Source organism: Primulina eburnea, chromosome 3, assembly GCF_022965805.1.
Source record: "Primulina eburnea isolate SZY01 chromosome 3, ASM2296580v1, whole genome shotgun sequence".
Lineage (NCBI taxonomy): Eukaryota > Viridiplantae > Streptophyta > Magnoliopsida > Lamiales > Gesneriaceae > Primulina > Primulina eburnea.
This window is the reverse complement of record NC_133103.1, coordinates 2,274,908-2,299,133: the sequence shown is the minus strand read 5'-3', so window position 1 is coordinate 2,299,133 and position 24,226 is coordinate 2,274,908. Positions and strand designations below refer to the sequence as shown.

Genomic DNA, 24,226 nt, shown 5'->3' with positions numbered 1-24,226 from the left:
AAACAGAAAATGATAGTTAATATAATGTTTGATTAATTGATTTGATTGATTAAATTTGAAATAATATGATATTATTATTTTGTCATTGTTGAAAATATTAATAATATTATTTATTAAGGGTACTATCGTTATTTTATATTATTGATTTGATTGATGTGAGATAATTATTACGAATTTGACTGATGTGAAATAAATAATTGATAATTTGATTGATCGAGATAAATAATACTTATACAAAACAAGTTATATGATAGGACTATTTACATTAGTACTTACAAGTACGTGAACCAAACAATACATTAGCATAAAAAGTAATACTTTTTCATTAATAGCCTAATAAGAGATCTGTCTCACAAAATACGACCCGTGAGACCCTCTCACATAAGTTTTTGTCATATATTAATTATGAAAAGTTAAAAATAAAGAGTAGGTCTTTTGTGATGCGGTTTCTTCATCTGTGAGATGAGTCAACATTACCGATATTCACAATAAAAAGTAATATGTTTAGCATAAAAAGTAATATTTTTTTATGGAGCACTCAAATAATAGATCTGTCTCACGAAATACGACCCGTAAGACCGTCTCACACAAGTTTTTACCTAAAATAAATTAAAACTCATTAATTATGCATGCTATTTAATTTTCTGAGTGAGGGTTAATTGTGTACATTGTGTTGGAATACTTGCAATTATAAAAGGAATTTAATAAGATTTGAAGAAGGTGCAGTACCAAATCATAAATTTTCTATGTGACAAATTCATCGATAAAAATATTAATGTGGCTAGGTATCAATAATTTTTTAAAAATATTTATACAAATAAATAAGTCAAAAATTATAAATAAATAAATAATAAATAACATAATATAAGATATAATCAAATAATTTTCAGTGCTTTACCAATCTTTACGAATTTTGTGATTCACAAGTATTATCTTGAAGCACTTCCACTGTCTTCTCCATTGTTCCTCCGTAAGCTCAAACAATGACTCTCCTACTGAATCCCCATCCGTCTCTCCTCTCACACATATTTCCCAAATTCATCCGAAAAACACCGATACCCAGCTCTACATTCTTCTCACCAACGATCAAATCCAAGTTTCCCACGCGCTCCTCGTATAACTTCTCCTTCAATGACCCAGCCGACCCATCTTCTAAACCCAAAATTTCATCAGATTCCGGGCCCGAAAATCCCTCTGTGGTAGATGAGTGGGCTGAAAAGTCGGGTCCTGAGCCCGAACCCACGTCTAAAATCATTGGCACGGATCCCCCGATTAATGATGATGAATGGGGTGATTCTGCTGTTGTATCGGGTAATGGAATCCCGGCTGTGGACGAGGGAGATGGTGGAAACACGGTAAAAGAAGAGAGTCTTTGGGAGCTGAAGCGAGCTTTGGTGGATACAGTTTACGGGTTGGACTTTGGATTTCGGGCCTCTGCCGAAATTCGGGCGGAGACCCTTGAACTTGTATCACAGTTGGAGGCCGCCAATCCAAATCCATCGCCAACCGAGTCCCCGGAGTTGCTTGATGGAAACTGGGTTTTAGTGTGAGTTACTCTATAGTTTCCATCCCTTTCAAAAATTTAAGTGCACGAGGCCTTACATTGTTATTTTTTCGTTTGATGCGGCCTTTTATGTACTTGTTTGTGCTTAATTGAATTGCGAGATGGGAAGATTTCAGGTGGAGAGCATATATGTGAACAGAGTAGGCATGTGTAATGAGCCACCGTTTAATTAATATGGTATTATTGGATAGAGATCCCTGGATTGTTTCAATATCACGTGCTTCTAATTCCTGATAAAAGTTGTTTCATTTCAAGTTCGATGGGAGTGCTTAAGCCACTAACTCTAGGTGTGAAACGTGGTGATACTTTTACTTTTTAAACAGTATTTATCAAAAAGTTGAAGAGAAGGGGACACATGATTTGGTATGTAATTTTGGAGGAATCCGTTATTATGTTCTTGTGTAAAGCATAGATAAGCTAGTTTATACAACATTGGACCGATTCAAGGTGATTGGTTTCCTTTTCTCCTCCAGAAAACTCGCTGTATAAATTCAACCTAGTCAAAGTGATAACTAATCCTTGTTTCCTCTAGAAAATTCAACATGTAAATTAATTAATATCACTATATGATAATAATGTCATGTGGAGATAGATTTACTTGTTATGCGACTTATGGAGTCGATTCTGTGGAAAGCATGATCCCAGGTTATCAGCCTTTACTCACAATTAGTTTCTATGAATGGTGGAACTGGCTATTTATTGCCCATACTGTTGTATTTAGGTCCCACGGTGTGTCCATAAATATATGCCTTAGAAGTGAGGTCACAATTTAGACATTATGTTCAGAATTCCTCTGAGCTAAAATTAGATAGTTGTGATATGTGGAAAAAAACCAACCTCTGGCTTGAAATTGATTCTTGATTTACTGCTTGATGAGCCCATCAGATACTTGAGCACAGAAACTAGACCGACTAAGCTCCAATCTTCAATATCTAAAAGAAATGGTTGCGCAAGTGTTTAACTTGGCAATTGAGCTAACATAGTTGAGATTGTTGCTAGTGCTTGATAGTCAGTATTAAACCCTTTGGCCATTGTCGTGTTGGTGGTCGTGATATATTCTTAGAAGCGATATGACATGAGTTTTTTACTTTTTTCTCGTACATGTTCTTACAAGATGAAAGTCTGAGGCAAATGTGAGTCTAATTTGCTGGAATAAACTTGTCTAAGCAAGGCTGTGTAAAAGTAGCATTTTGGTATAGCTGATGAATGTGATTTGGTACAATCAAATACAGCTGCACGTAACTATGCGAAGTTTGCAAAAGATTAATCGGATTTCTTTTGACTCACATACAATATAGGCTAAGGCTAAGCTATAGCAACCAATACCTTCTCATTCCATGTAGGTTAAAAATTGTTTGAGAAGGGGAGTGGGCCATGGGCATGAAGCTTAATGGCAACAAAGAGTGAGTTAGAGTACTGACTGGACAACTTGTAAGAAATGAACGGTCTAAAGAAGTCAAAACAATATTTTATAACTTTAATTTTAAAATAATATTTCTTGTTTTCTTTTGAACATATGATTTTGCCTTAGTTTTAGAAAAAATGAAGGTTAGCAAATCTTTACGTTATTGCCCTCAATATTAGATTGTCAGTCGGTAGGGCATTATATCACTTTACCTAGGAGTTGCTTGAGTAGAAATCAACCTTTCTTGTAAATGAAACATTCTTTAGACAATTAATGGAAAAGAAGATTGAACATTTGATTTAGGATAGAGGGAGTGTATCTAAATTGAAAAATGAAATTACATATCAATAACAAAGTAACAGCTTGTAAGCTGCTCACCAGAGGTTTAGTATGCCTAGAAATAATCTGAGCTAGCTCACTTCCAACTTGTCATTAAAAGATTTGATGTTTGATCAATCAATCTCTATATGTTTTCAGCTTTAAATAATCTGAATTAGAATTTTAAGGCGTTCGATCAATCAATCAATCTCCATATATTTTCAGCTCTAAACGATAAGAATTAGAATTGTAAATATCCCAAATATTAAGAGAAACGTATATTGTGCTATACAAGAGAATTGCTGAATAACGAGGTGGTTTTCCAAAGATATTGAGTATGTCCAGATTATTATAGCCTAAAAATCATTCATTGTTTCTCCTTGACCTTGTGTAAACATAGAAGTTCCAGAGCATGCATAGTCATTGAGCTGTTGTGTTGTGCTGTGCAGTTCTGTGCCTCAAAATAATCATACATATAATTAGTGTGGGATGGGTTTAATCTGATTTTATTTGTGCTTGAAGTGTCTTGTTTTCATTTTAAGCTAAATAAGATGGGTGCTGTTACTTTGACGAATTTGGCAAGAGGCCTTTTTCACTATATGCGCCTTTTTAACCATTCCCGACGCTTGTAATTTCTTGTTATGTATTGCCACTAACGAAAAAGTAAAAAAAAAACTCTTGACTCTATTTTATGTCCCTTTTAGTTGTTTTCATATGTTCGAACAATCACAAAGACTGGAGCATGTTTTAAAATTTGTTTGGATCTACTATTTACCGAGTTAATGAAAAAAGTGAAATGGTTTCTTTCCTTGATATTTTCTCAGCACGTAGCTTTGAAAATTTCATTTACGCTTGTGCTTCAGGAATTACTGTGAAAACTGACATGCAAGAACAAAATACTGAATCGATATGAAAGAAGCAGATTGATTTACAAGTTTGGTAAAATCTAATGATTTTTTCTTGATTATGCACCAGGTTCACAGCCTTCTCCGAACTATTACCCCTTCTTTCAGTTGGCAGTATTCCATTCGTGAAAGTCGAAAAGATTGGTCAATCAATTGACACTCGCAGCCTTACCATAGAGAATAGTACCACATTGTCAACCCCCGCTTCTACTTTGTCTTTTAGTGCTTCTGCAGCCTTTGAAATCCGAAGCCCATCAAGAATACAGGTAGAACATTCTAATACTCTACAGCATTTTCTATTACATGACACAACAGAATCACACTATTGAAAAAGAATGCGATTGATCGAATAACTGTTTGTTTCAGCCCCATTTTGATATGTTATTTGTTCTTGCATCTGTATCATAATGGATGATAATTAACGAAAGTTCCAAATGATTTAATATGTGTATAACCAATTTCACACTGAATCTAAAATTGAAAGAGTGTTGTCTTATATTGTTGAGGAATATTATACTTTAATTAAGTATTATATGTCAAAGTTTTACTGTGGGTGAGGCAACTCAAAATCGTGTTTCTGAAGTGATTGAAAAATCGGATTTGTGTAATTCACCAGGCAAAGTTTTGCAGGTTGAATTTAAGGAAGGGTCGTTTAATCCTCCAGAAATCAAGTCTAGCGTAGATCTTCCAGAGAGCGTAAACATTTTTGGTCAAAACATAAACCTGTCATTCGTGCAGCAATTTCTCAATCCACTTCAAAATGCGGTGGCAGGCGTAGCACGAGCAATTTCTGGTCAGTCTCCACTTAAGATTCCAATTCGTGGTGGGCAGACGAAATCATGGCTTCTGACGACATACCTCGACAAAGATTTCCGGATTTCACGAGGAGATGGTGGCCTTTTTGTTCTAGTGAAGGAAGGGAGCCCACTTCTAGATTGGTAACCAGGTACCTTTTACATAATCTTTGTGACAAATAGATGATGTATATAATTTTGTTGATTCTATACCTCTGTGGTTGAACTTTTCAACAAAAGAATTACTAAAAGAGGGGATTCCAGCATTTGCTTATGCTAGGCGGAGTCTGCCTATTCTGTGTATGCTGTGTCCCAAGTACTCAACAGGAAAACATGCTATGTATATGACATTTTTTAGATTTGATTTCAACTATTATAACGTTTTTAATATAATAGAAGAGGAAACCATGAGCTATCTAATCATGGGAACAAAAGATGCAAACGACATGCGCATACGGATTTTAACACATGTCCACTTTGCTATGCGCACTTGGGCAAGAGTTAAAAGGTGAGGCTAAGATTTGTGGAACCATTTATAAATATTCAAAAAGAGTGAACTTTTAAGTTACAAACTAGCATGAAGAACGACTTCGCGCCAAAGTTCAGAGTTTTAACTATGCATAGAGAAAAGCTCTGCGTGTAAACGATATTCTCGTTTCAATTAAAATCAATGTACATTTACGTTTGGGAATAACTCTTCCACTAAGAGAGGAAGAATGTAAACAAAACTGAATCAAATGATGATGGTTCAAGAAATCAGTTGGAAGGCTAATATTATTCAATAGAGAGAAGTTTGTCTGGTTGGCTTTTTTAAAAATACATGCTGGCATGTCATGATTATGTATGAATTTTTCATAAAAATCTTTTGTCAAATTAAATTCTCGAGGCATACATTACACAATATTCATGAAACAATACACTTAATTTGTTTCCACAACGTTCTCTAGCCATATTAATTATTAGCATAAAATATTAATTTCTCCCATTAAACACCATAAGTTATTAAGTGGCAACACTAAATTTAACAATGTTTCCCTTTGCCGGGATCGTGCGCGGTGTTTGCTCCCCCTTCGCAGTAATCTAACACTGCAATCAGCTCTCTTATCACCTGCTGGCTTACCACAAAATGCACCATGCACATACGTAATGCGTGTGAAGGACAAATTAATGCTCTAATATAGAAACTTATAAAACTTTAAATATAAAATTAGGCGTCTAAATACATTTCACCCAATAAGTGTTCACAGTTCACATATTATGCTAAAATATTCTTTAAAAATGGAAGAAATAAGCTGATTTTTTCTAAAACAAATAATGCACATATACAGCATTTTTTAATTGTCCCTAAACCACCAATTGGAACTTGAGTTACCTACATATATAGCAAGTTAATTAATTCAAATTTTGGAGAAATTTATAAGTAATGCTATGCCTCAACCAAGGGGTATGTACAAGGGAAATCTTATTTAATCGGTTTATGTGAATCTAATAATAAACATGACATATTAAGGTAACCTTTGATTCGATTCATGTGATTAAAGAAAAAAAAGGTTTTTAGACTTATGCAATTCTATACGACGACGAAATATGCTTTATATGTATGTACGTGCGCGCTTGTTACATACCTTACGATGAAGATTGGGGAAACTTTCTATGTCTTCGAGTTCATGATATTCCTGGCCTGTTTAACAGATAACAAACATGGTTCTTTTAGCAGTAATCATGTATCGAAAAATTAGTCTCAAATATCTCAAAGCACTAATGAGATTTGAAAGAGTTATCACAACCTAAAGAAGAAAGACAAGAAGATGCCAATATTAGGAGAAATACGAGAAGAAGTTCCTTCATGTTTTGAGGATTTTTACGATCACTTTACATTTATGCGAATGAACTTCTGTGTGCTTTTTTTATACGGAGCCATTATCCATATTATCACTCAAAAGCCTTGTTGAATGAATTTCAGAAACCAAATTCCCACTATGATTCAAAGTCAACTATGCCATGCTAGCTATATAGAGTACAAAAAAATTTTTTCGTTCTTGTAAATATGGTTCGGATAATGCCAAAATCATGTCTAAACTACAAGCTTGATAACACAATATCAGTAATTAATAATGCGATATATTCACCATCATAGAAAAATATTTATGACGACAAACTCATTGATAGATAGATATTACACGATCACCGATCATAGATGTAGACTATACTCTAAATCAAAACCAAGATCTGGTAGATTAAATGAAGTATGTCAGAGTTGAACTCCAATCGTAAGATAAAAAAAGGAGGGGGCTTGAATTTCAACTCTTTGGCATGCATGATCGTGTGGTTGGACAGAAAGCACTTTGGATGGAGGAGGCATTGAAGATGCAACTATCTAAAAGTTGTTTCCACTATATGTTGTTTGTTAATACATCTTGCTAGATTGGAGACCATTGAAAAAGTGAACGAAACTGTGGCCGTCACATGAACAAACTCGGGGATAACCTAATTGGGCAGGTTCGACGGTTGCACGCACAGCCTTCCCACTTAGACCCATAAACGAATTTGAAACAAGATTCCCACTTTGATTTAATCTTCGGTCGCTAGGTAGCATAATTTTGTGACATTTGAACCTCACCCTTACGACAAGGGCAAATGATCTTTGACAGCTAGCGTGTTTGTTAATTGAAAGTCACCTAAAGTTGCCAAAATATATATTTTTTGTTTAATTTGTTGAGTGAGCTGAGTTATTTGATAAATAATCTCAATCAAACTGTTTTTTTCACTTAAAATCTTCATTGACTAAAAATCAACAAGGAATTTAAGTAGTGCCATGAATTCTTAACATTAGGTTCCAACAAAAATCAATCCAAACATAAAGTCTAAATAAATCATAACGATTGAAAATATCGACCAGTCGAAGATAAGGCCGAAATGTCAATGTGACAATGTTGGATTCGGTTTATGATATTTTTATAAATTAGATCAAATTATTATCAGTGTTGGTCCACAAAAAAATTCTACAAAAAACAACACACATTTCATTCACATCATATTCGTCCCGGCGAAAAAATTCTTTACAACTTATCAGAGGTGATACTATTATTTCTCGAAAGTTGAGGGGCCAATAAGCTATTCCTCTTCCAGCCCCCAGGACCCCATCGCACAAACAGAGAATGAAAAGAAAAATCCACAAAACGCTGTCGTCTTAGTAGCTAATGTCTAGTGTGGTCCTAAACACCCCATAAATCTTTTCGTGTTACGATAATCCGCCTGGGAACGAAGATGACGGAGGCGGCGAGCGCCGTGGTTCATGAGGTGCTAGGTCCACGCGTGGACGATGTGGACCAACCAATTGTTGATTACATCATCAACGTCCTTGCCGACGAGGATTTCGATTTCGGCCCCGACGGCGAAGGTGCCTTCGAAGCCCTTGGAGAGCTTCTCGTTAATTCTGACTGCGTTGATGACGACTCTGAGTGCCGCTTGGTAACGTCCACGACAGAACAGTATCATTTCAGCTGTTCATTTGACTGTGTATTTGTATTCTCTTTTGTATTTTTGTTTTAATTAGATTTACATTGATCACGTGATGGCAACGTTGCATTTTCTATCCATTTTGAACCCGATCGTAGAATTCTTATAATTTTTTCTGTTAAATCTATTATTTTGTGAGTGCAAACATTGCTTAAGCATTTATCTCTAAAATAAGTTCACTCTGAAGTTTCCTCTGGGCTATTGTGATTTTTCGTGTCGAGTTACTTTGTTCAGTTGTTAGTTTTGCATTGTGTTGAAACATGATGTAGGTTTAATGAAACTCTAGTCTGATTAGAGTAAGTATGTCACCAAATTGGAAGAATTTTGCCCTAGCGTAAAGTTATTATTTTTTTTTTTTGATAAGAAACAATATTATAAAATTTAAAGTAATAAGGTTTACATCAGTGGACTAGAAGTTCACTGTCATAGTTTTGAAGACCACCGTCCTAAAACTAGCTCCTAAAATAATAAAATCTTAGTGGTACACATATTCCCACTGTCTTAACAGATCAAAAGCAGAGACATTCTTGAAATCTTTGTGAATTCCTATCCAAGTGGCGACATTTATCTTGATCTTCTCCCAGCATTTGTCAATATTTGAATCTTTGCCTTCGAAGATCCTTTGATTTCTTTCAAGCCAAACCGTCCAGCAAATACATTGAACAACAACTTGCCAAAAGATTCTTCCTCTCTTTCCTGTGAGTAGTCCCAAATCCATGCTGAATAAATCTTTTGTTGATTTGGGTATGACCCAAACCAATCGCAACTCTCTCAACGCTTTAATCCACAATGATAAAGTGAACGGACAATGGATTAGAAGATGATCCTGAGTCTCTAAATCATTTCTGCATAAAACACACCAATGTGGGCAAATGGCTATCCCTGGGCATCTTCTTTGAATCATCTCCGAGGTTGGTATCTTACCCTGAGTGGCTGTCCAAGAGAAAATCTGAATTTTGCTAGGTACGGGAACTTTCCAGACAGCATCATAAAGAATAAATTTTGGATAAAGATTATCTGAGAAAAAAGACTCGTAGAAGGAACTCACAGAAAACAAACCCGACGAATCCCCACTCCACCGAACAAAATCATCAACCCCCTCGACTAATCTAACTGGCTCTAAAACTTCTAATAACCTTGACAGCTCCTGTAACTCTACATCTCTCACCCCCCTTCTGAAGTGGAAATCCCAAGAATGAACCCGAGTTGCACTATCAATTTGAGCAAAGAAAGAAATAGGTAAATTGTGGGAAGATGATAGCTGAAATAATGCTGGAAAACAAACCTTGAAAGAACAGTCCCCTACCCAAATATCCTCCCAGAATCTTACCATATTCCTTCCTCTCACCAACACTGCAATCTTGTTCCTAAAAGTTGGGTATATCCGGGAAATAAACTTCCAAGGGCACCTATATGTCACATTTCTTGTCAACCCCGCATCCCACCCATTTTCTTGAAACCCATATTTACTAACAATAACTTTTTTCCATAATGATCCTTCTTCTTGGATAAATCTCCACCACCACTTCCCAAGCAAGGCCGTATTTTTGAAACTGATTTTCGCAATGCCCAATCCGCCTCTTTCCTTTGGTTTACAAACTTTGTCCCATGCGGCCAAATGTAAGTGGCTATCTCCATCCAATCCATCCCATAAAAAATTCCTTGAAATCTTATCCATTTTTTCTTCCACACTTTTTGGAACCTTAAACAATGACATGTAATAAATCGGGATAGCATTCAATACCGAAAGAATCAAAGTTAGTCTTCCCCCTTTTGACAAAAAAGCTTTCTTCCATGAAGCCAATTTTCTGGAAATTTTATCTACCACCGGCTGCCAAAAATCTGCTCGCAAAGGATTACCTCCCAAAGGTACTCCCAAATATGTAATAGGCCATGACTCTATACGACAACCCACTCTTCTTGCTAACCTTTCGACTTCTTCATTCTCTCGATTAATTCCCAACAACGCACTCTTTTCCCAATTGATTTTCAAGCCGGACATATCACAAAAAGAACTCACCACTTGAACCATGAATTTAATGTGATCCTCATCTTGAGCGAAAAAAAGTGTGTCATCCGCAAATTGGATATGTGAAAAATCAATCTTTTGTCTTCCAACCTCGATCCCCTTAATAAGATTCGCTTCCTTAGCTTTGTCTAATAATCTTGCAAGTTTGGGACTACATTGGTTTTTCTAACAATTGTTGGGACTCTCTCAAACAAATTGTTGTTTGGGTCATACCAATGTAGTCCCAATCGCTTCCTTAGCTTTGTCTAACAACAACTTGCCAAAAGATTCTTCCTCTCTTTCCAGCGTAAAGTTATTATTATTGTTATTTGCATTTTTCTTTTGCTTTTACTAATCACCGTTTAGGTTTCTGGAAACATTGTTGAACTATTGTTATGATGTATCATCAGCAGAATCACGCCATTGAAGAAAATCAAACAAGAATCAATAATTAATTAACATTACTGTTTATTTATTGCAAACAAAATATATGCTTTCATGATTTTATTAACGTGGGAATTCTTATTTATATGGCATTGACCTTTTCCAATAAATAAAATAATAATCCCTCCAATTCATTTTCGAAGATGTAGTTGCTTAGCACAATGAAACTTTTAGATTTATTACTTGTCGCTTGTCTAAACTCTCTGTATGTTGCAATTGATGTTTTGAAGTTTCGTCACAGGTTTGTAGTAGACTGTCTGAAAAATTTGGGAAGCATGGATTGGTGAAAGAAAAACCTACAGTGAGAAGTCTGTCGACGCCATTGAGAATGTATGACGGAATGGATGAAGAAGAAGAAGCTCCAAAGAAGAAGCCAGAGCCTGTGGATGGCCCTTTGCTGACTGAGCGTGATAAGATGAAGATTGAAAGGAGGAAGAGAAAGGAGGAGCGCCAGAGAGAGGTAGCTGAAAAAATAAAAATACAAAATAAATATCTTCTTTAAGGCAATTCAGAGTAATTCTTAGAGTAGCATCTCACTACTGAAGCGGGAATTTTATTTTTCTGGCAGACTTGCCTCAAATTTTTAAAATATGACAAGTGCTAGTTATAACAATTTTTTGGATCACACTATATCTTAATGGTTAATAATAGTCCTCTCCAAATATTATCTAGTTAATTGCGTTTAGTTGTTTTCAATTTGCTTGGATGCTTTCATATTCGAAATTTTTTACTCCTGGAGTACCCGTCCACATGTCCATGCCCATTCTCTTCCTCCTGTTATTACAACACAACTCTGCAGATTTGAGACCAAGTGCAAATTATCTATACTTTGCAATTAATATTCGAAATTGAAATGTCGCTAGAACTTTTGATTCAATTTATGGATGGTTGAAGCGTGCACTCATCTGTCTTTTCTAATGTAAAGACAGTGGAGGTCCAGTTGTCCACATTATCTTTTTGGTCAAACATTTGCTTTTGAAAAACTGTTGGTTACTCTAGGATTTTCTTCTGTCTTTTCATATGCATTTACTGTCTTCAGCTCCTGTTCTTTCCATGGATCGATTGGGAGGGGTTTGGTGGAAATGGTAATGACGACCTTATCTGTTCCAGACTTCCAGTATGTTTTCTTATACATCACTGTATTGTATAGGCACAATACCAAACACACTTAGAGGAAATGGAAGCAGTCAAAGCCGGCATGCCTTCTGCTGTTGTTAATCATGACTTTAATGAAGGCCCAGCTGTTAGAGATATTCACATGGAGGGCTTCAATGTGTCTGTTGGGGGACGTGATCTTATTGTTGATGGTTGTCTGACTTTGTCTTATGGACGACACTATGGTTAGTTCGACGCTTTGACTTTCATTTTGAAAACACATGGTGCTTATTCTTGTTTGTAGTTGTGAAGAAGAATGCTTGACAGATCATCATCATCATCCGCCGTTTTACCAAATCAGTTGGGATTGGTTTTATGGATATTGATTATTGCCTCCCCTTTTTATTCATTTTTATTTAAAGTCACAGTGGTGTCCAAGTCATTTTGAGCGACCTCGTGCGAAGTTATTTTTACCTCCCATATCGTCCTTGTGAGTCTAATTATATTTTTCCTAAAGTATGAGCTAATGCATGCAAGTTGTTTGGTGCTTGCAAGCATTTTTGCGAGTACTTACTGAAGAGGCTAATCAGTTTCCTTTTGCACTTATCTGCAACTCTTTACGTAAATTTACAAAAGAGAATGAATTGAATTATAAAATCTTTAGGAAAATCACGTCAATATATGTTGTTATGTATTTTAATAATTTTACCTCTCATGTACTTTTATGTCTTTGAATAATTCTTTTCTGATCACAGGCCTTGTTGGAAGGAATGGTACTGGTAAAACAACATTTCTGAGATACATGGCCTTGCATGCTATTGAGGGCATTCCCAAGAACTGCCAGATATTACATGTAGAGCAAGAAGTGGTTGGTGATGATATTTCGGCCCTGCAATGTGTTTTGAATGCTGATGTTGAAAGAGTCCGACTTTTGGAAGAAGAATCTCATCTGCTTGGATTACAGGTTTAAAGTTCCTAGTTCCAATTTGAAAATGGTTTGTTGCATAAATTAACCATGGCGTCTGACTTCACTGTTGTAATCGCCTCAATTTTCTTTTAACCCATATGTCAATCATTTCTCCTTTAGAGAGAGATGGACCTGGAGGAGGACCATGGGAAGAGTAATGGGGAACTGGATGGAAGGTTTGACAAAAATGCCATTGCTCAAAGACTTGAAGAGATATATAAAAGGCTTGAGCTTATTGATGCTTATTCTGCAGAGGCACGAGCAGCTTCCATTCTTGCGGTTAGTTTCCCTTAAATCTTTCTGAACTGTGATTATAGAGTTATTGATTCACAGTACCATTGATAACTAACTAATTGATGCAAATGTTGCAGTATCTGTTGGTTTCAATTTTGAGATGGTTTTGAAGTATTTTCTGAACTTTTTGTTATCACATTTGATGGTTCTAAGCATTGTCCTTTTTTGTAATGATACGTGCTGAGACGGATGTCCTTGTTCCTTGTTTTCCTGTAGTGGCCTGTGGGAGTTTATTTTCCTTCATCTTTCTTTTTATAGCCATGTATCTTTCCGGTTAATTATTTCCTCTTCAGAAAATATTACTTGTGAGTTTTTTGTGTAACCATTGCTTCGAGCCTCTTGCGGTGATGTCTTATTAATGGAACTTCCCTATGTTCTTTTCTTACTGTCCTTCTTGAGTTACCTGTTACTGTAGACATTGTTGTCAGATTACCCTCAGCGGGGTAATCTTTTAACGGTTATTGTTTCGATCTTTCAAGATGATTGATGATTTACCACATTTCCTATGCTTAATGATGCCATTTAATCGACATCTGTGGTTCTATAACACCTTTTCAGGGTCTCAGTTTCTCTCCAGACATGCAGCATAAGGCAACTAAAACTTTTTCTGGAGGATGGAGAATGAGGATAGCTCTTGCTCGTGCCTTGTTTATTGAGCCCGATCTGTTACTTCTTGATGAACCAACGGTACGTTATGCATGCCAATACTCTTTGCAGGCTTACACAATGCTAGTAACTCGTATACTTGTTTTTCTTTCATGGCAGAATCATCTTGATCTACATGCTGTCTTGTGGCTGGAATCTTACCTAGTGAAATGGCCAAAGACATTTATCGTGGTTTCACATGCTAGAGAGTTTTTGAATACTGTACGAGTTCTCTCCAGTTTGTTAATTTCTTGAAATCAGCCGGCAACCTGTCTGGAATTGTTACTTTGGCACTTCACTCGTATACTATTTGACCTACCATTTGTCGATCACTTCTTATAGGTGGTCACCGATATCCTCCACCTTCAAGGACAACAACTTACTGCTTATCGGGGGAACTATGATATATTTGAGAGAACCAGGGAAGAACAACTCAAAAACCAACAAAAAGCATTTGAGTCAAATGAACGAGCAAGATCTCACATGCAGGTTATTTGTTCATTTCCATTTCCTATGTTATCTCTATTTATTGAGACTTCAATCATTCATTTTATTCTGTGTGGGATTTTAACAATCATATCATTTCTAAAATGTTGTGCTACAGTCATTTATTGACAAGTTCCGCTACAATGCGAAGCGTGCATCTCTTGTCCAATCAAGAATCAAGGTACTTTTATAATTTTTTTGTTGCTACCATTTATTATGATGATGGAGAGGTCTTATATCTTAATCTTACTATAATTTGTTCAAACTGGGTAATCTAAGGACAGAGCAAATGATAATTTAATGACTATTGATTTTTAACTGTTATCATCTTTGTGACGCCCCAAGCTTGGAGCTGATGACACCGGTGTTGTTCTCAAACTATATATCGAAAACAAGCCTCAGTAGTAAAAAATTATAAAACCAGTCTATTCATTCCATGAAAACTGAAAACATTGTCTTTACAACCTAAATTTAATCGAAATTCAGCGGAAAATAAATATTAAAACATAAACAGTAGCAGGTTTCTTAAGCAACCTAATCGAAACCTAAAAACTTAAAATGACGTAACATCAACAACATTTCTCTTATCATTCATCGTACAACAGATCTATCATCCCCAAAACTTGATTGGTTCTTGCTCCGCTAATTTGTTCTCATTCTTATCCGGAATGGAGTGACTGAGTGACGAGAGGAAACACTCGATATGCGGGGGATAATCCTCTCAGTTTTTAAAACGAAACATAAAATATCCATGTCAAGTATCATAACATGTATCTAAACAAGATTTCATATAAAAATAAGCATTGAATTAAATTATATCCCTCGTGGCTAAACTGTCCCCTATGTATTATTCAGCTGAGGGTGATGTTAGTAGTTAAGAATCAAGAGTAGTTAGTAATCAGAATATGTATTCCTGTTATTTAGCTCATACAGTGTTAAAACAATAATCTTATAACAGAAGTGCAGAAAACTCATATTTTTAAAACATACATATATATAACCGGTCGGTTTTAACACGAAAATATGGATTTTAATGCGAAGCCCACTTACAATTGTTGATTATTGGTCCCCAAAGTGTTTGAAGACCTTTAGAAGTTAGCACTTCAAAAGTTGCCTTTTTCGCAGCATGAAGTGTTATATACGAGAATTTGCTTGAATTTATGGGTATGCCTTTACCATTGAACTTGTTGGGTATTTATAGGGGTGGAAAGTGGTGGTTACCACCCAATGTTACCTCGCATGATCTTCATTAACTACCCACTACTAGACCATTATCATCCCCATGATTGGCCTCCTTAACTCCTCCCGTATCTCCATTAATTCCCCCCATAAGGGCATCCGCATCCGTAGTAATTAATGTATGTTATTAACTTTCCATCCCTTCAAAAAATGTGGGATCCACGAGCCACATAATCATTATATTAACACTTTCTCATTATTAATACACACTCACATTCATTTAATATCAACTTCATTATTTATGGGTCCCACTATCCACTTATTCATTTTTTTTATATTAATTAAATATATTTCTAATTTTGTTTAAAAATGTACAATAAATATTCTTGAAAATAAGTAGTATTATTATTTTAAAAATAACTTAATTTCAATATTGATTAAAATATTATTAAAAAAATGAAAAGAGCCATTTGATATATATATATATATATATATATATATATATATATATAGTCAAAAGAGCCATTTGGCTTTTTTGTTTTATGTGAATTAATGAGATTAATACTGATGAATTTTAATGCTGACATGGCAGCCAAGATTAATAATGTGTATCTCCACATTGGTGCATGAATATTAATTGATGTTAATAATTATCTATTAATGCACCAATGTGGGTGCTCTAATCAACTCTGTAACTGGTTATCTGCCCCATAATCCTTGCGGTTATAACTCCTCATAACCGCCTCATATTCCTTGCGGTTGTAACTCCATGTAATGGTTGGGTTAATGGGGATGAAAGTTGACAAGGTCATCACAATCTTAATTATGGTGCAATATACATGTGACCTACTATCCATTTCCTGTTCTGCATTAAACACATGTTGTGTACTTATCATTCTCTCCATGCATTTATTTTCAGGCTTTGGACCGCATGGGTCATGTGGATGCCATTATCAATGACCCTGAGTATGAAATTGTTAATTATCATTTCTGTTTTTTTATTTGTATGCTATTTAGGTTTATCGTTTTCAAACTTGTGAACATCTTGAAAGGCGAATTTATATATTTTACTCACCTCTCTGACTTATTACCAATATTGTTATGTGCAGCTACAAGTTTGAATTTCCATCTCCCGACGATAGACCAGGCCCACCAATCATAAGCTTCAGGTTCATTTTTGATAATTGATAAAGCTACCACTTAAGTTCCTTGCGCATCGATTAATCATCTTCCTTAAATTATCTGTTGATCCAACGATCACAATCTCTGAAGTTTCACTTCTGTCCAAGCAATAAACTTTTTGTATGTATTTCTGTCATTTAAATATACTAATCATCCACTTTTATCCTTGTAATCATTGCAGTGATGCATCTTTTGGATATCCTGGAGGCCCAATATTGTTTAAGAATTTGAATTTTGGAATAGATCTTGATAGCCGAATAGCCAGTGAGTCCTTTTTGAAGTTGTTAAACTGTCTTCCTTTTTTATTATTGTGCTGTTGGAAACTTCTATTGACAAATTTTTACTCTGGGTAAAGAAAAGGATTACATATTACTATCATGATATTGGAAAAAATGTTAAAACTCATCGAGTTTGGTTTTCTGGTTCTTTCTTCTTAGGGAGTGTTCTTATTGTATTTGAGGAATCTGTATATTTGGATAATAGAGTTTGTTTTAGATATCTTAGCATCACAATATTTGTAGACGATGAACACAACCACTAATTTTGCAGTGGTTGGCCCTAATGGGATTGGAAAGTCAACCATACTCAAACTTATTTCTGGAGAGCTTCAGCCTAGTTCAGGGACAGTGTTCCGTTCAGCAAAGGTATTGTTTTTGTTCCTCAATTGTCATCTTCTGAAAAAGTCGCTGCCTCCTTTTTTCACTCTTCAATTTCACTGGATGTTATTGACTCAATTGGTCTAGAAAATTCTAATTTTTTAATTATGGTGATTCTTTTTATCTAATGCTTCATTATGTGTTTCTGTTACGTGATTTTTGCTTGCAAACGTACGATGTCAAGTTTTATTATATGATGAGTAAGTATTTTTCCCACGAGGATTGAAAATCTGTATTCGCACTAAGTACTGTAAATTAAAAAAAAATAATCCTAATGTTATTTAGAGAATCGGATATCGAGTTTGACAATAAGCAAAATAGAAATAACCAACAAGATGATAAATAAAGATAGATAGATCAACATGAGATGAGTTTTAGAGCTTTTAGACCATTCACTATGTCTTGTTTATCTTAATTTCTATCTTATGAATCTTTTTAGTTTATTAACCAAGAATCCGTATTTATTTTCAACCCACTCTCTCAAATGTTGAATAAAATTTATTATTCAAAATAAATCTTGATATCCCTATTGGAAATCAAATATCAAATAATTTAGTTTCGCACACCGATTCTTCAAGAGACTTCAATGGAATTTAGATCTCACGAACTCTATAAATTTTCACAATGTATTTTCCCACGTTTTTATTCAAAATCTCCTCTTTCAAGTGTTAGATTTCAAATAAATATAACAATTCTGCTAATGATCAATTAATTTAATACAATCAAATCAAGAACATAGATAAATTATATGAAAAACCAAAATATAATAATCAATCAATCAATCAAAGACATGGTTTTAAGCCAAGCTATGTCGTTCCTCTAGAATTAAACGATGAAAATAATAAAACACCAAAGCATGTTCTCAAACATTGTAGAAATTCAAGAGAAAAGAGATAACACGATTTGCATCCTTGGATGTTCCCCCAAAAGTCGGCTGGGGTTTGGCTTTTAAAACCATCGAATCTGAGTTTCCTGGCTTCTTGTCCACGACACGCAGCGCTGCTGAATCTGTCCCGAATATGATTTTTTTCTTTGTAAAGCGGGGGTGTGCTGGAAATGTAGCACAGGTGCGCTTGCATTTTTGTCCGAGTTCCTAAAATTTCCGACAAGTAGTGCTGGTTGACCGACAATTTCTGTTGGGATTAATTCTAGCAAGCGGACTAGGTCAAGTTATAGTAAATGGACGAACAGTCCAAGTATCGATCCCACAGAGACTATTATTTAATTACTAAGATTCGATTATTTTATTTAATCTAGGCAAACAAAAGCGAGCGATTGATTATTATTTCAACTAAGCGAATTTTTAAACGAATTTATTCTAATGTAATAACTAAATCAAATATCAGAGAAGCTTGGACGCGGGATTTTCAAATTTAAATAGAATGACCGGGAACACACAACGGTAACAAACTCTGATTAAATTCAAGCACTGGAATTATTCGACTAGCAATTATTCGAAGTCACGATGTAATCCTCTAATTTAATTATAAATCTATTTCTAGAATTTATAATCCTATTTTCATTTAACAGTCCAATTATTTCTAATTGAATTTAATTAAACAAAAACGCATGCATTAACGATAGAATTACAGCTGTCGCCTAAAATCGCACACTGAAACCGAATACTATTTCTAGTCGGTTTAACCGTGTGTTGATTAATATTTTTGAAGCTAAATTTCAATCTATTCCCTTTCGAGTCAAGATCGAACAACAAACATGCAATTTAATTGGCCAAATCAAAAGCACGAAAATTACGCAAACATCAATCAATAACAAGAAATAATTATGAATTGAACGATCCAACGAATAAACAAAATCAGGCGTTTGTCCCTATCGTGGTCCCGATCACAAGAAGAACTACTTCATAAATTCAAAACTAAAATCAAATTTAATGTTTGAATTCATGTCTAAAAAATAAGAAAATAAAAGAGAAGAGAAATCTCAATGACGGTGCGCGGATCTTGCGTGTAAATTGCGCTGTTTTCGCCCGAGTCGCCGCCGTCTTCAAAAAGTTCAAAGCTTGCGCTCCTTTTTTCTCTCAAAGTCGGCTGCCCCAATATTCTGAACCCCCCCGTTTTATTTGGTCTTTTTCCTTTTTATTCTTCCTCTGAATCTCGAGCAAATCTTCGCCAAAATCTCGATCTGATATTGCACACACGGACCCCGTGCCTGCATCCGGAGAGGGGTCCGTGTAGTCTCTGCCTCAAAATTCTTCCGAACACTGGGCACGGACCCCGTGTAGGGGTCCGTCTCTGGGTCCGTGTACCTACTGGATTTTTCTTCCTTCGGATGCAAGTGGACACGGACCCCGTGCATGGGTCCGTCGAGGGGTCCGTTGAGCTTCTGTAAATTGTGTCTCGGAAAATGGCTGGCACGGACCTGTCTCCGGGGTCCGTTCCTGGGTCCGTCCATAGTTGTTAAGGGCGCAAGGCGCACCGAGGCGCACAAGGGCTCTGGAGCCTGAGGCGCAAGGCGCAAGGCGAGGCGCGCGCCTTACCGAAGCAAGGCGCACGTTTTTAATTTTTTTTAAAAAATATATTTATCTTAGAATAATATATTAAAATATGAAATAATTAAGTCACAATGTCACACAAAACAACAAATAATTAATAAGTTCATAATAATAAGTAACACGATTAAAAATTTTCAATCATCCAAATCAAGTTCATCTTCTTCCATCGAATTATCAGAGTCCCTATAACTTTCGGACTTGTATTCTTCTTGATCTTCACCACTTTCTTGATCGACATCAATTTCTTCTTCCTCTTCATCCAAAAGATGTGAAATTGGCCTTTTTCTGGTTGTTTTGGATGTAGACGCCCTTACCTCGTTTGAAGAAGACGAAGCACGAGATCTAAAACCATAAATCGGTTCACCAACCCCAGACGCTCGGGGTTGGTGAACCGATTTAGTTACCTTTTCAAGGCTTCACGTGAAATAAGTAAATAAAAAAAATCATTGAAATAAAATATTAAAACATAATAAGATATTAAAGACAGTGGCATCCCTGGTTTGTGTAGTTTGTTATTGTAGTGTTTTTTTTTATGTAGTTATTGTAGTGTTATTATTGTGGTAAAGGCGGTCCAATGGTTTGATTTGATTGATAACGTGTCCCACTGTCCCTTCCCTTTAGCTATGGTTTCATGGATTTAAAACATGTGTAGAACTGTAGCTTTATCTAATAATAACATGTGGCATTGTGGCTTTTGTCTGTTCCTCTTGCTATGTATAATGAGTGTACTTCATACCTCCACAGGTCAAATATGTCGGTCTAATTTAAGTTATTGAACAGTAAAAATTCAAATATCAGTAAAATATATTTTTTAAATTTCATTTTTGTATGAATTATATATTTTTTTGTTTGATGGATTTTATATATTTAAACATGAAATTTATGTAAATTACTTCAGTAAATAAAAATAAAAAGATGTGCTTGCATGATATAAAATTTGTGAGAGTAGCTTAAAAAAGTAAATATAAATAAATAAGATATTGAAAAGATGACAACATCAAGAAACGATACCTGAGCTTCTTCAATAAAATAGTTATTGGCCGCCCTTCTCTCATTCACACTCACGTTGTTGGCTTCTGTGTCTCACACTGCTCTTGTCGGCTGTCGCTTTTATTTAATTTGTGAATGGGCTGATAGGGTTTGGGTTTGGGGTTGGATTGGGCTTTCTAAATTTTAAGTTGCTCTTAAAAAAAACAGAGAAGCTGTTACTGAATTTATAAAAAAAGGAGCAATCTCAGGCGCGCCTAAGGCGCGCCCGAGAACCCTTCTAAGGGGAGCCCAGGCGCTCGCCTGGGCTCGCCTTTGTAAATCGTTGTGCCTGGGACAGCCCCAGGCGCAACACTCACGCCTGGTAGCGCCTCTCGCCTTGAGGCGAGAGGCGCTCGCCTTTGACAACTATGGGTCCGTCAACATACTGTAATTTGGATTCTGGGATGGTGAGGTACACGGACCCTGTGTAAGGGTCCGTATACAGGTCCGTGGAGACTCGGCTTTTCTATTCTTTGGAGGTTTCTGTGCACGGACCCTTAGACGGGGTCCGTCTTTGGGTCCGGGTGCTCTCTTGAGAAACTTTCCTATTTTTCCGGGTATTTCGTGACATGGCACTGCGAGCTTGACTTTTCTTTCATTCCTTTGGCTTTCACGATCTTTTGGTCAAATCTGCATATAACCATAATGAGACGAATTAAGCGCGAAACTCGGAATAAAAATGCCAGATAAGCACGAATACGACAAAATAAGATCTCTAAAATGCTATACAATTCGTGCTTATCACTGATGCACTGTCTTTTCAGCGCCCCTGCTCTCCTGGATTGTCTCGAAGTATTATTTTGTGAAGAATAGTGCGGGTGCCTTGTGAAAGGTAGCACGGTTGAGCTACTGCTTCTGAATTCTCATCTTTCCTCCTTCCTTAAGGCTTTCTCTTCCATCTTTTCGTCCCATTCCACGCCTTTTTACATCATAAAAATAGTTGTTGCTTAAATTCCTGCACAATTCAACAAATACCAATACGTATAATTCTGCTCGATAACAGACAATATCATTTCAAAAAAGAAGAGAATATAAGTGCTACAATTGAACTTAACAGTTTCATTGTGTTTTTGTTAATATGCTTGCTTATGTTCTGATCCTTTTATCTGTAGGATTAAATGTGCTAGGTTGTTATGCTATGTTTTGTTTTCAAAATGAATAATTTATTGGGATATCTTCTTTTAGCAGATGAATTACTTGCTGCAGACTGTTCTTTTAACTTGCGGATTAACCGAGTCTTTTTGCTGTTTGATTTATTTATTATTTCTTTTCAGGTTCGCATTGCAGTTTTTAGTCAACATCATGTTGATGGGCTAGATCTCTCTTCAAATCCGCTTCTTTATATGATGCGCTGCTTTCCGGTAATCTTGATTTAAATAATTGAGAAGTGCAAGTTCATTTCAATAAGCTCACCTGTTTAGTTCGTGTTCGTGTCTTTATTAATTAGGGACATCAGGCTTGCACTTGGGTCTTTAAATATATTGGCAATGAAAATTTTTGCTAGATGGAAAAATCCTTGTGGAATCAAATCCTTCAATTAGGACAATCTATTTGTCAACAATTACCGAGTGTCAGTATTAATAAATACAAATAAAATTGAATAGCATTTGTATTTGTGTTCCCTTTGACTGTATTTGAAAACTATTGTGTTGTACCCTCGAGTTCCCTCTGCTACTAAATTAGTAAAGAGCAATCTGCAATCCTTAATTGATCCTGAATCTTCATTGTTTTTAAACATGCGGCTATGATCTGCAGGGAGTGGCTGAACAGAAGTTAAGAGGTCATTTAGGTTCATTAGGCATAACTGGGAATCTTGCCCTACAACCTATGTATACACTATCAGGTATTCTTTATCCCATTTGTATTACGAGGGCTATTGAATTTCTCGTTAAATCCTACCCTGTATTCTTGAGATGCTTTATTTGAGATTTTAGGTGGTCAGAAAAGCAGAGTTGCATTTGCGAAGATAACATTCAAAAAGCCACATATTTTACTGCTTGACGAGCCGTCCAATCATCTTGTAAGCTCCCTCATGCTTGTGTCTTCTTTTTGCACATTTACGTGCCATACGCTTTGTCATTGTGTGATTGGCTTGTCAAGCATGCTGTTAATAAATTGCTTACAACTCCTTTGCATGGGTTTTCGGTTCAAGTATTTCTTGATTTTAGTGGCGTAAGGGTCAGATTAAATATGCCCTATCCATTTAGGCTGTGAAACCTTCATCTGACTGTATTTGTTTTCCTATTGCTGTTGGAAAGCTGTTAAGCTTATTCAGTATGGATATCTCAATCTAACCCCAATTTTTTTGGGGGAGCTCGAGGGTGGGGGGTGGGTTATCACAGGAGATCTTCTAGCACCATTAGTTTAGGATCCTTGATTGTCCAACCCCAGCCGTATGCCTGCAAAACTATTAACGGCTAATTATCAAATTGTAGGATTTAGATGCAGTGGAAGCTTTGATCCAAGGTCTCGTCTTGTTTCAAGGAGGCGTGTTAATGGTATTTCTAAAGTTCATATGAAATTTTACTTATAACCTATGGTTCGCGTGGTTGTTTAAACATTTAAATCTATATCGTCCGTTGGCGCGTGCAGGTGAGTCACGATGAACATTTGATATCTGGAAGTGTTGAGCAACTATGGAGCGTCTCAGAAGGTAGGGTGACACCATTCGAGGGAACATTCCAAGATTACAAGAAGGTCGTGCAGTCATCTTAGTCACACTGATTATTGATGAATTGTTTTTTATTTACCAAACAAATCGAACAAAAGCCGCCGCCACCATACCATCTGTTTTCTTTCATTTCAATATCATCCGTAATTTTTGAAATACATGTATTGTAAGTTAATTATATTACAAATTATTAAATTTTAAGACTAATAATAAAATTATATTTACTAAATCATATATTTGTCACCATTCTACATAAATAAAAGTATTAATTCGTTCGATGAATTCGATTTCACAAATCATAATACTAATGATTTTATTTGTTAAGTGATAAATAAAAACTTTTCAAATAAAAGAACATTAAAAAGTTTTTTTTGTTTTGTAATAGGTATAAAATGATATAAAATTCATAATTTAAATAATCTGGAGAGTTGTTTTTTTAAATCATTATTTTAACTACCAAATATTTGATTCATACTCATCTCACCAATAATAATATATACAAATTACGTAACAAATAAATAACGAAAAATAAATGAAGCATGCATTCGAAATT

The 24,226-nt window shown here is 35.6% G+C and overlaps 2 protein-coding genes and 1 long non-coding RNA gene across 4 annotated transcripts; 2 read left to right on the top strand and 1 right to left on the bottom strand.

The window, feature by feature from the left end:
- Nucleotides 1-895: 895 nt before the first annotated feature.
- LOC140825261 (plastid lipid-associated protein 3, chloroplastic-like) lies at nt 896-5,365 on the top strand. The gene is made up of 3 exons (XM_073186927.1): nt 896-1,546; nt 4,263-4,458; nt 4,823-5,365. The coding sequence occupies exons 1-3, from the start codon at nt 984-986 to the stop codon at nt 5,132-5,134; spliced, it is 1,071 nt and encodes a 356-aa protein (XP_073043028.1). The 5' UTR covers nt 896-983; the 3' UTR covers nt 5,135-5,365.
- Nucleotides 5,176-6,992, bottom strand: LOC140825262 (uncharacterized). Of its 2 annotated transcripts, none has more exons than XR_012116621.1 (3): nt 6,774-6,992; nt 6,612-6,667; nt 5,176-6,097 (listed from the first exon to the last, which is right to left on the bottom strand). It is a non-coding gene; the product is annotated as an uncharacterized lncRNA (long non-coding RNA). The 2 variants fall into 2 exon arrangements; XR_012116620.1 differs by having other exon boundaries at nt 5,176-6,094; nt 6,774-6,983.
- A 1,122-nt stretch (nt 6,993-8,114) lies between these two features.
- On the top strand, nt 8,115-23,888 carry LOC140825260 (ABC transporter F family member 3). Its single transcript, XM_073186926.1, has 18 exons — nt 8,115-8,457; nt 11,199-11,417; nt 12,108-12,297; nt 12,808-13,016; nt 13,140-13,298; nt 13,872-14,000; nt 14,079-14,180; nt 14,301-14,447; nt 14,563-14,625; nt 16,543-16,589; nt 16,733-16,792; nt 16,987-17,069; nt 17,355-17,449; nt 22,277-22,363; nt 22,758-22,845; nt 22,937-23,022; nt 23,438-23,500; nt 23,595-23,888. The coding sequence occupies exons 1-18, from the start codon at nt 8,254-8,256 to the stop codon at nt 23,715-23,717; spliced, it is 2,154 nt and encodes a 717-aa protein (XP_073043027.1). The 5' UTR covers nt 8,115-8,253; the 3' UTR covers nt 23,718-23,888.
- Nucleotides 23,889-24,226: the final 338 nt, after the last annotated feature.

Coding starts and splice junctions, on each gene's coding strand:
- LOC140825261 (XM_073186927.1), top strand. CDS start 984: ATGACTCTCCTACTGAATCCCCATCCGTCTCTCCTCTCACACATATTT. Junction 1,547..4,262: donor GATGGAAACTGGGTTTTAGT/GTGAGTTACTCT, acceptor ATTATGCACCAG/GTTCACAGCCTTCTCCGAAC. Junction 4,459..4,822: donor GAAGCCCATCAAGAATACAG/GTAGAACATTCT, acceptor AAAGTTTTGCAG/GTTGAATTTAAGGAAGGGTC.
- LOC140825260 (XM_073186926.1), top strand. CDS start 8,254: ATGACGGAGGCGGCGAGCGCCGTGGTTCATGAGGTGCTAGGTCCACGC. Junction 8,458..11,198: donor ACGACTCTGAGTGCCGCTTG/GTAACGTCCACG, acceptor GTTTCGTCACAG/GTTTGTAGTAGACTGTCTGA. Junction 23,023..23,437: donor ACGAGCCGTCCAATCATCTT/GTAAGCTCCCTC, acceptor ATCAAATTGTAG/GATTTAGATGCAGTGGAAGC.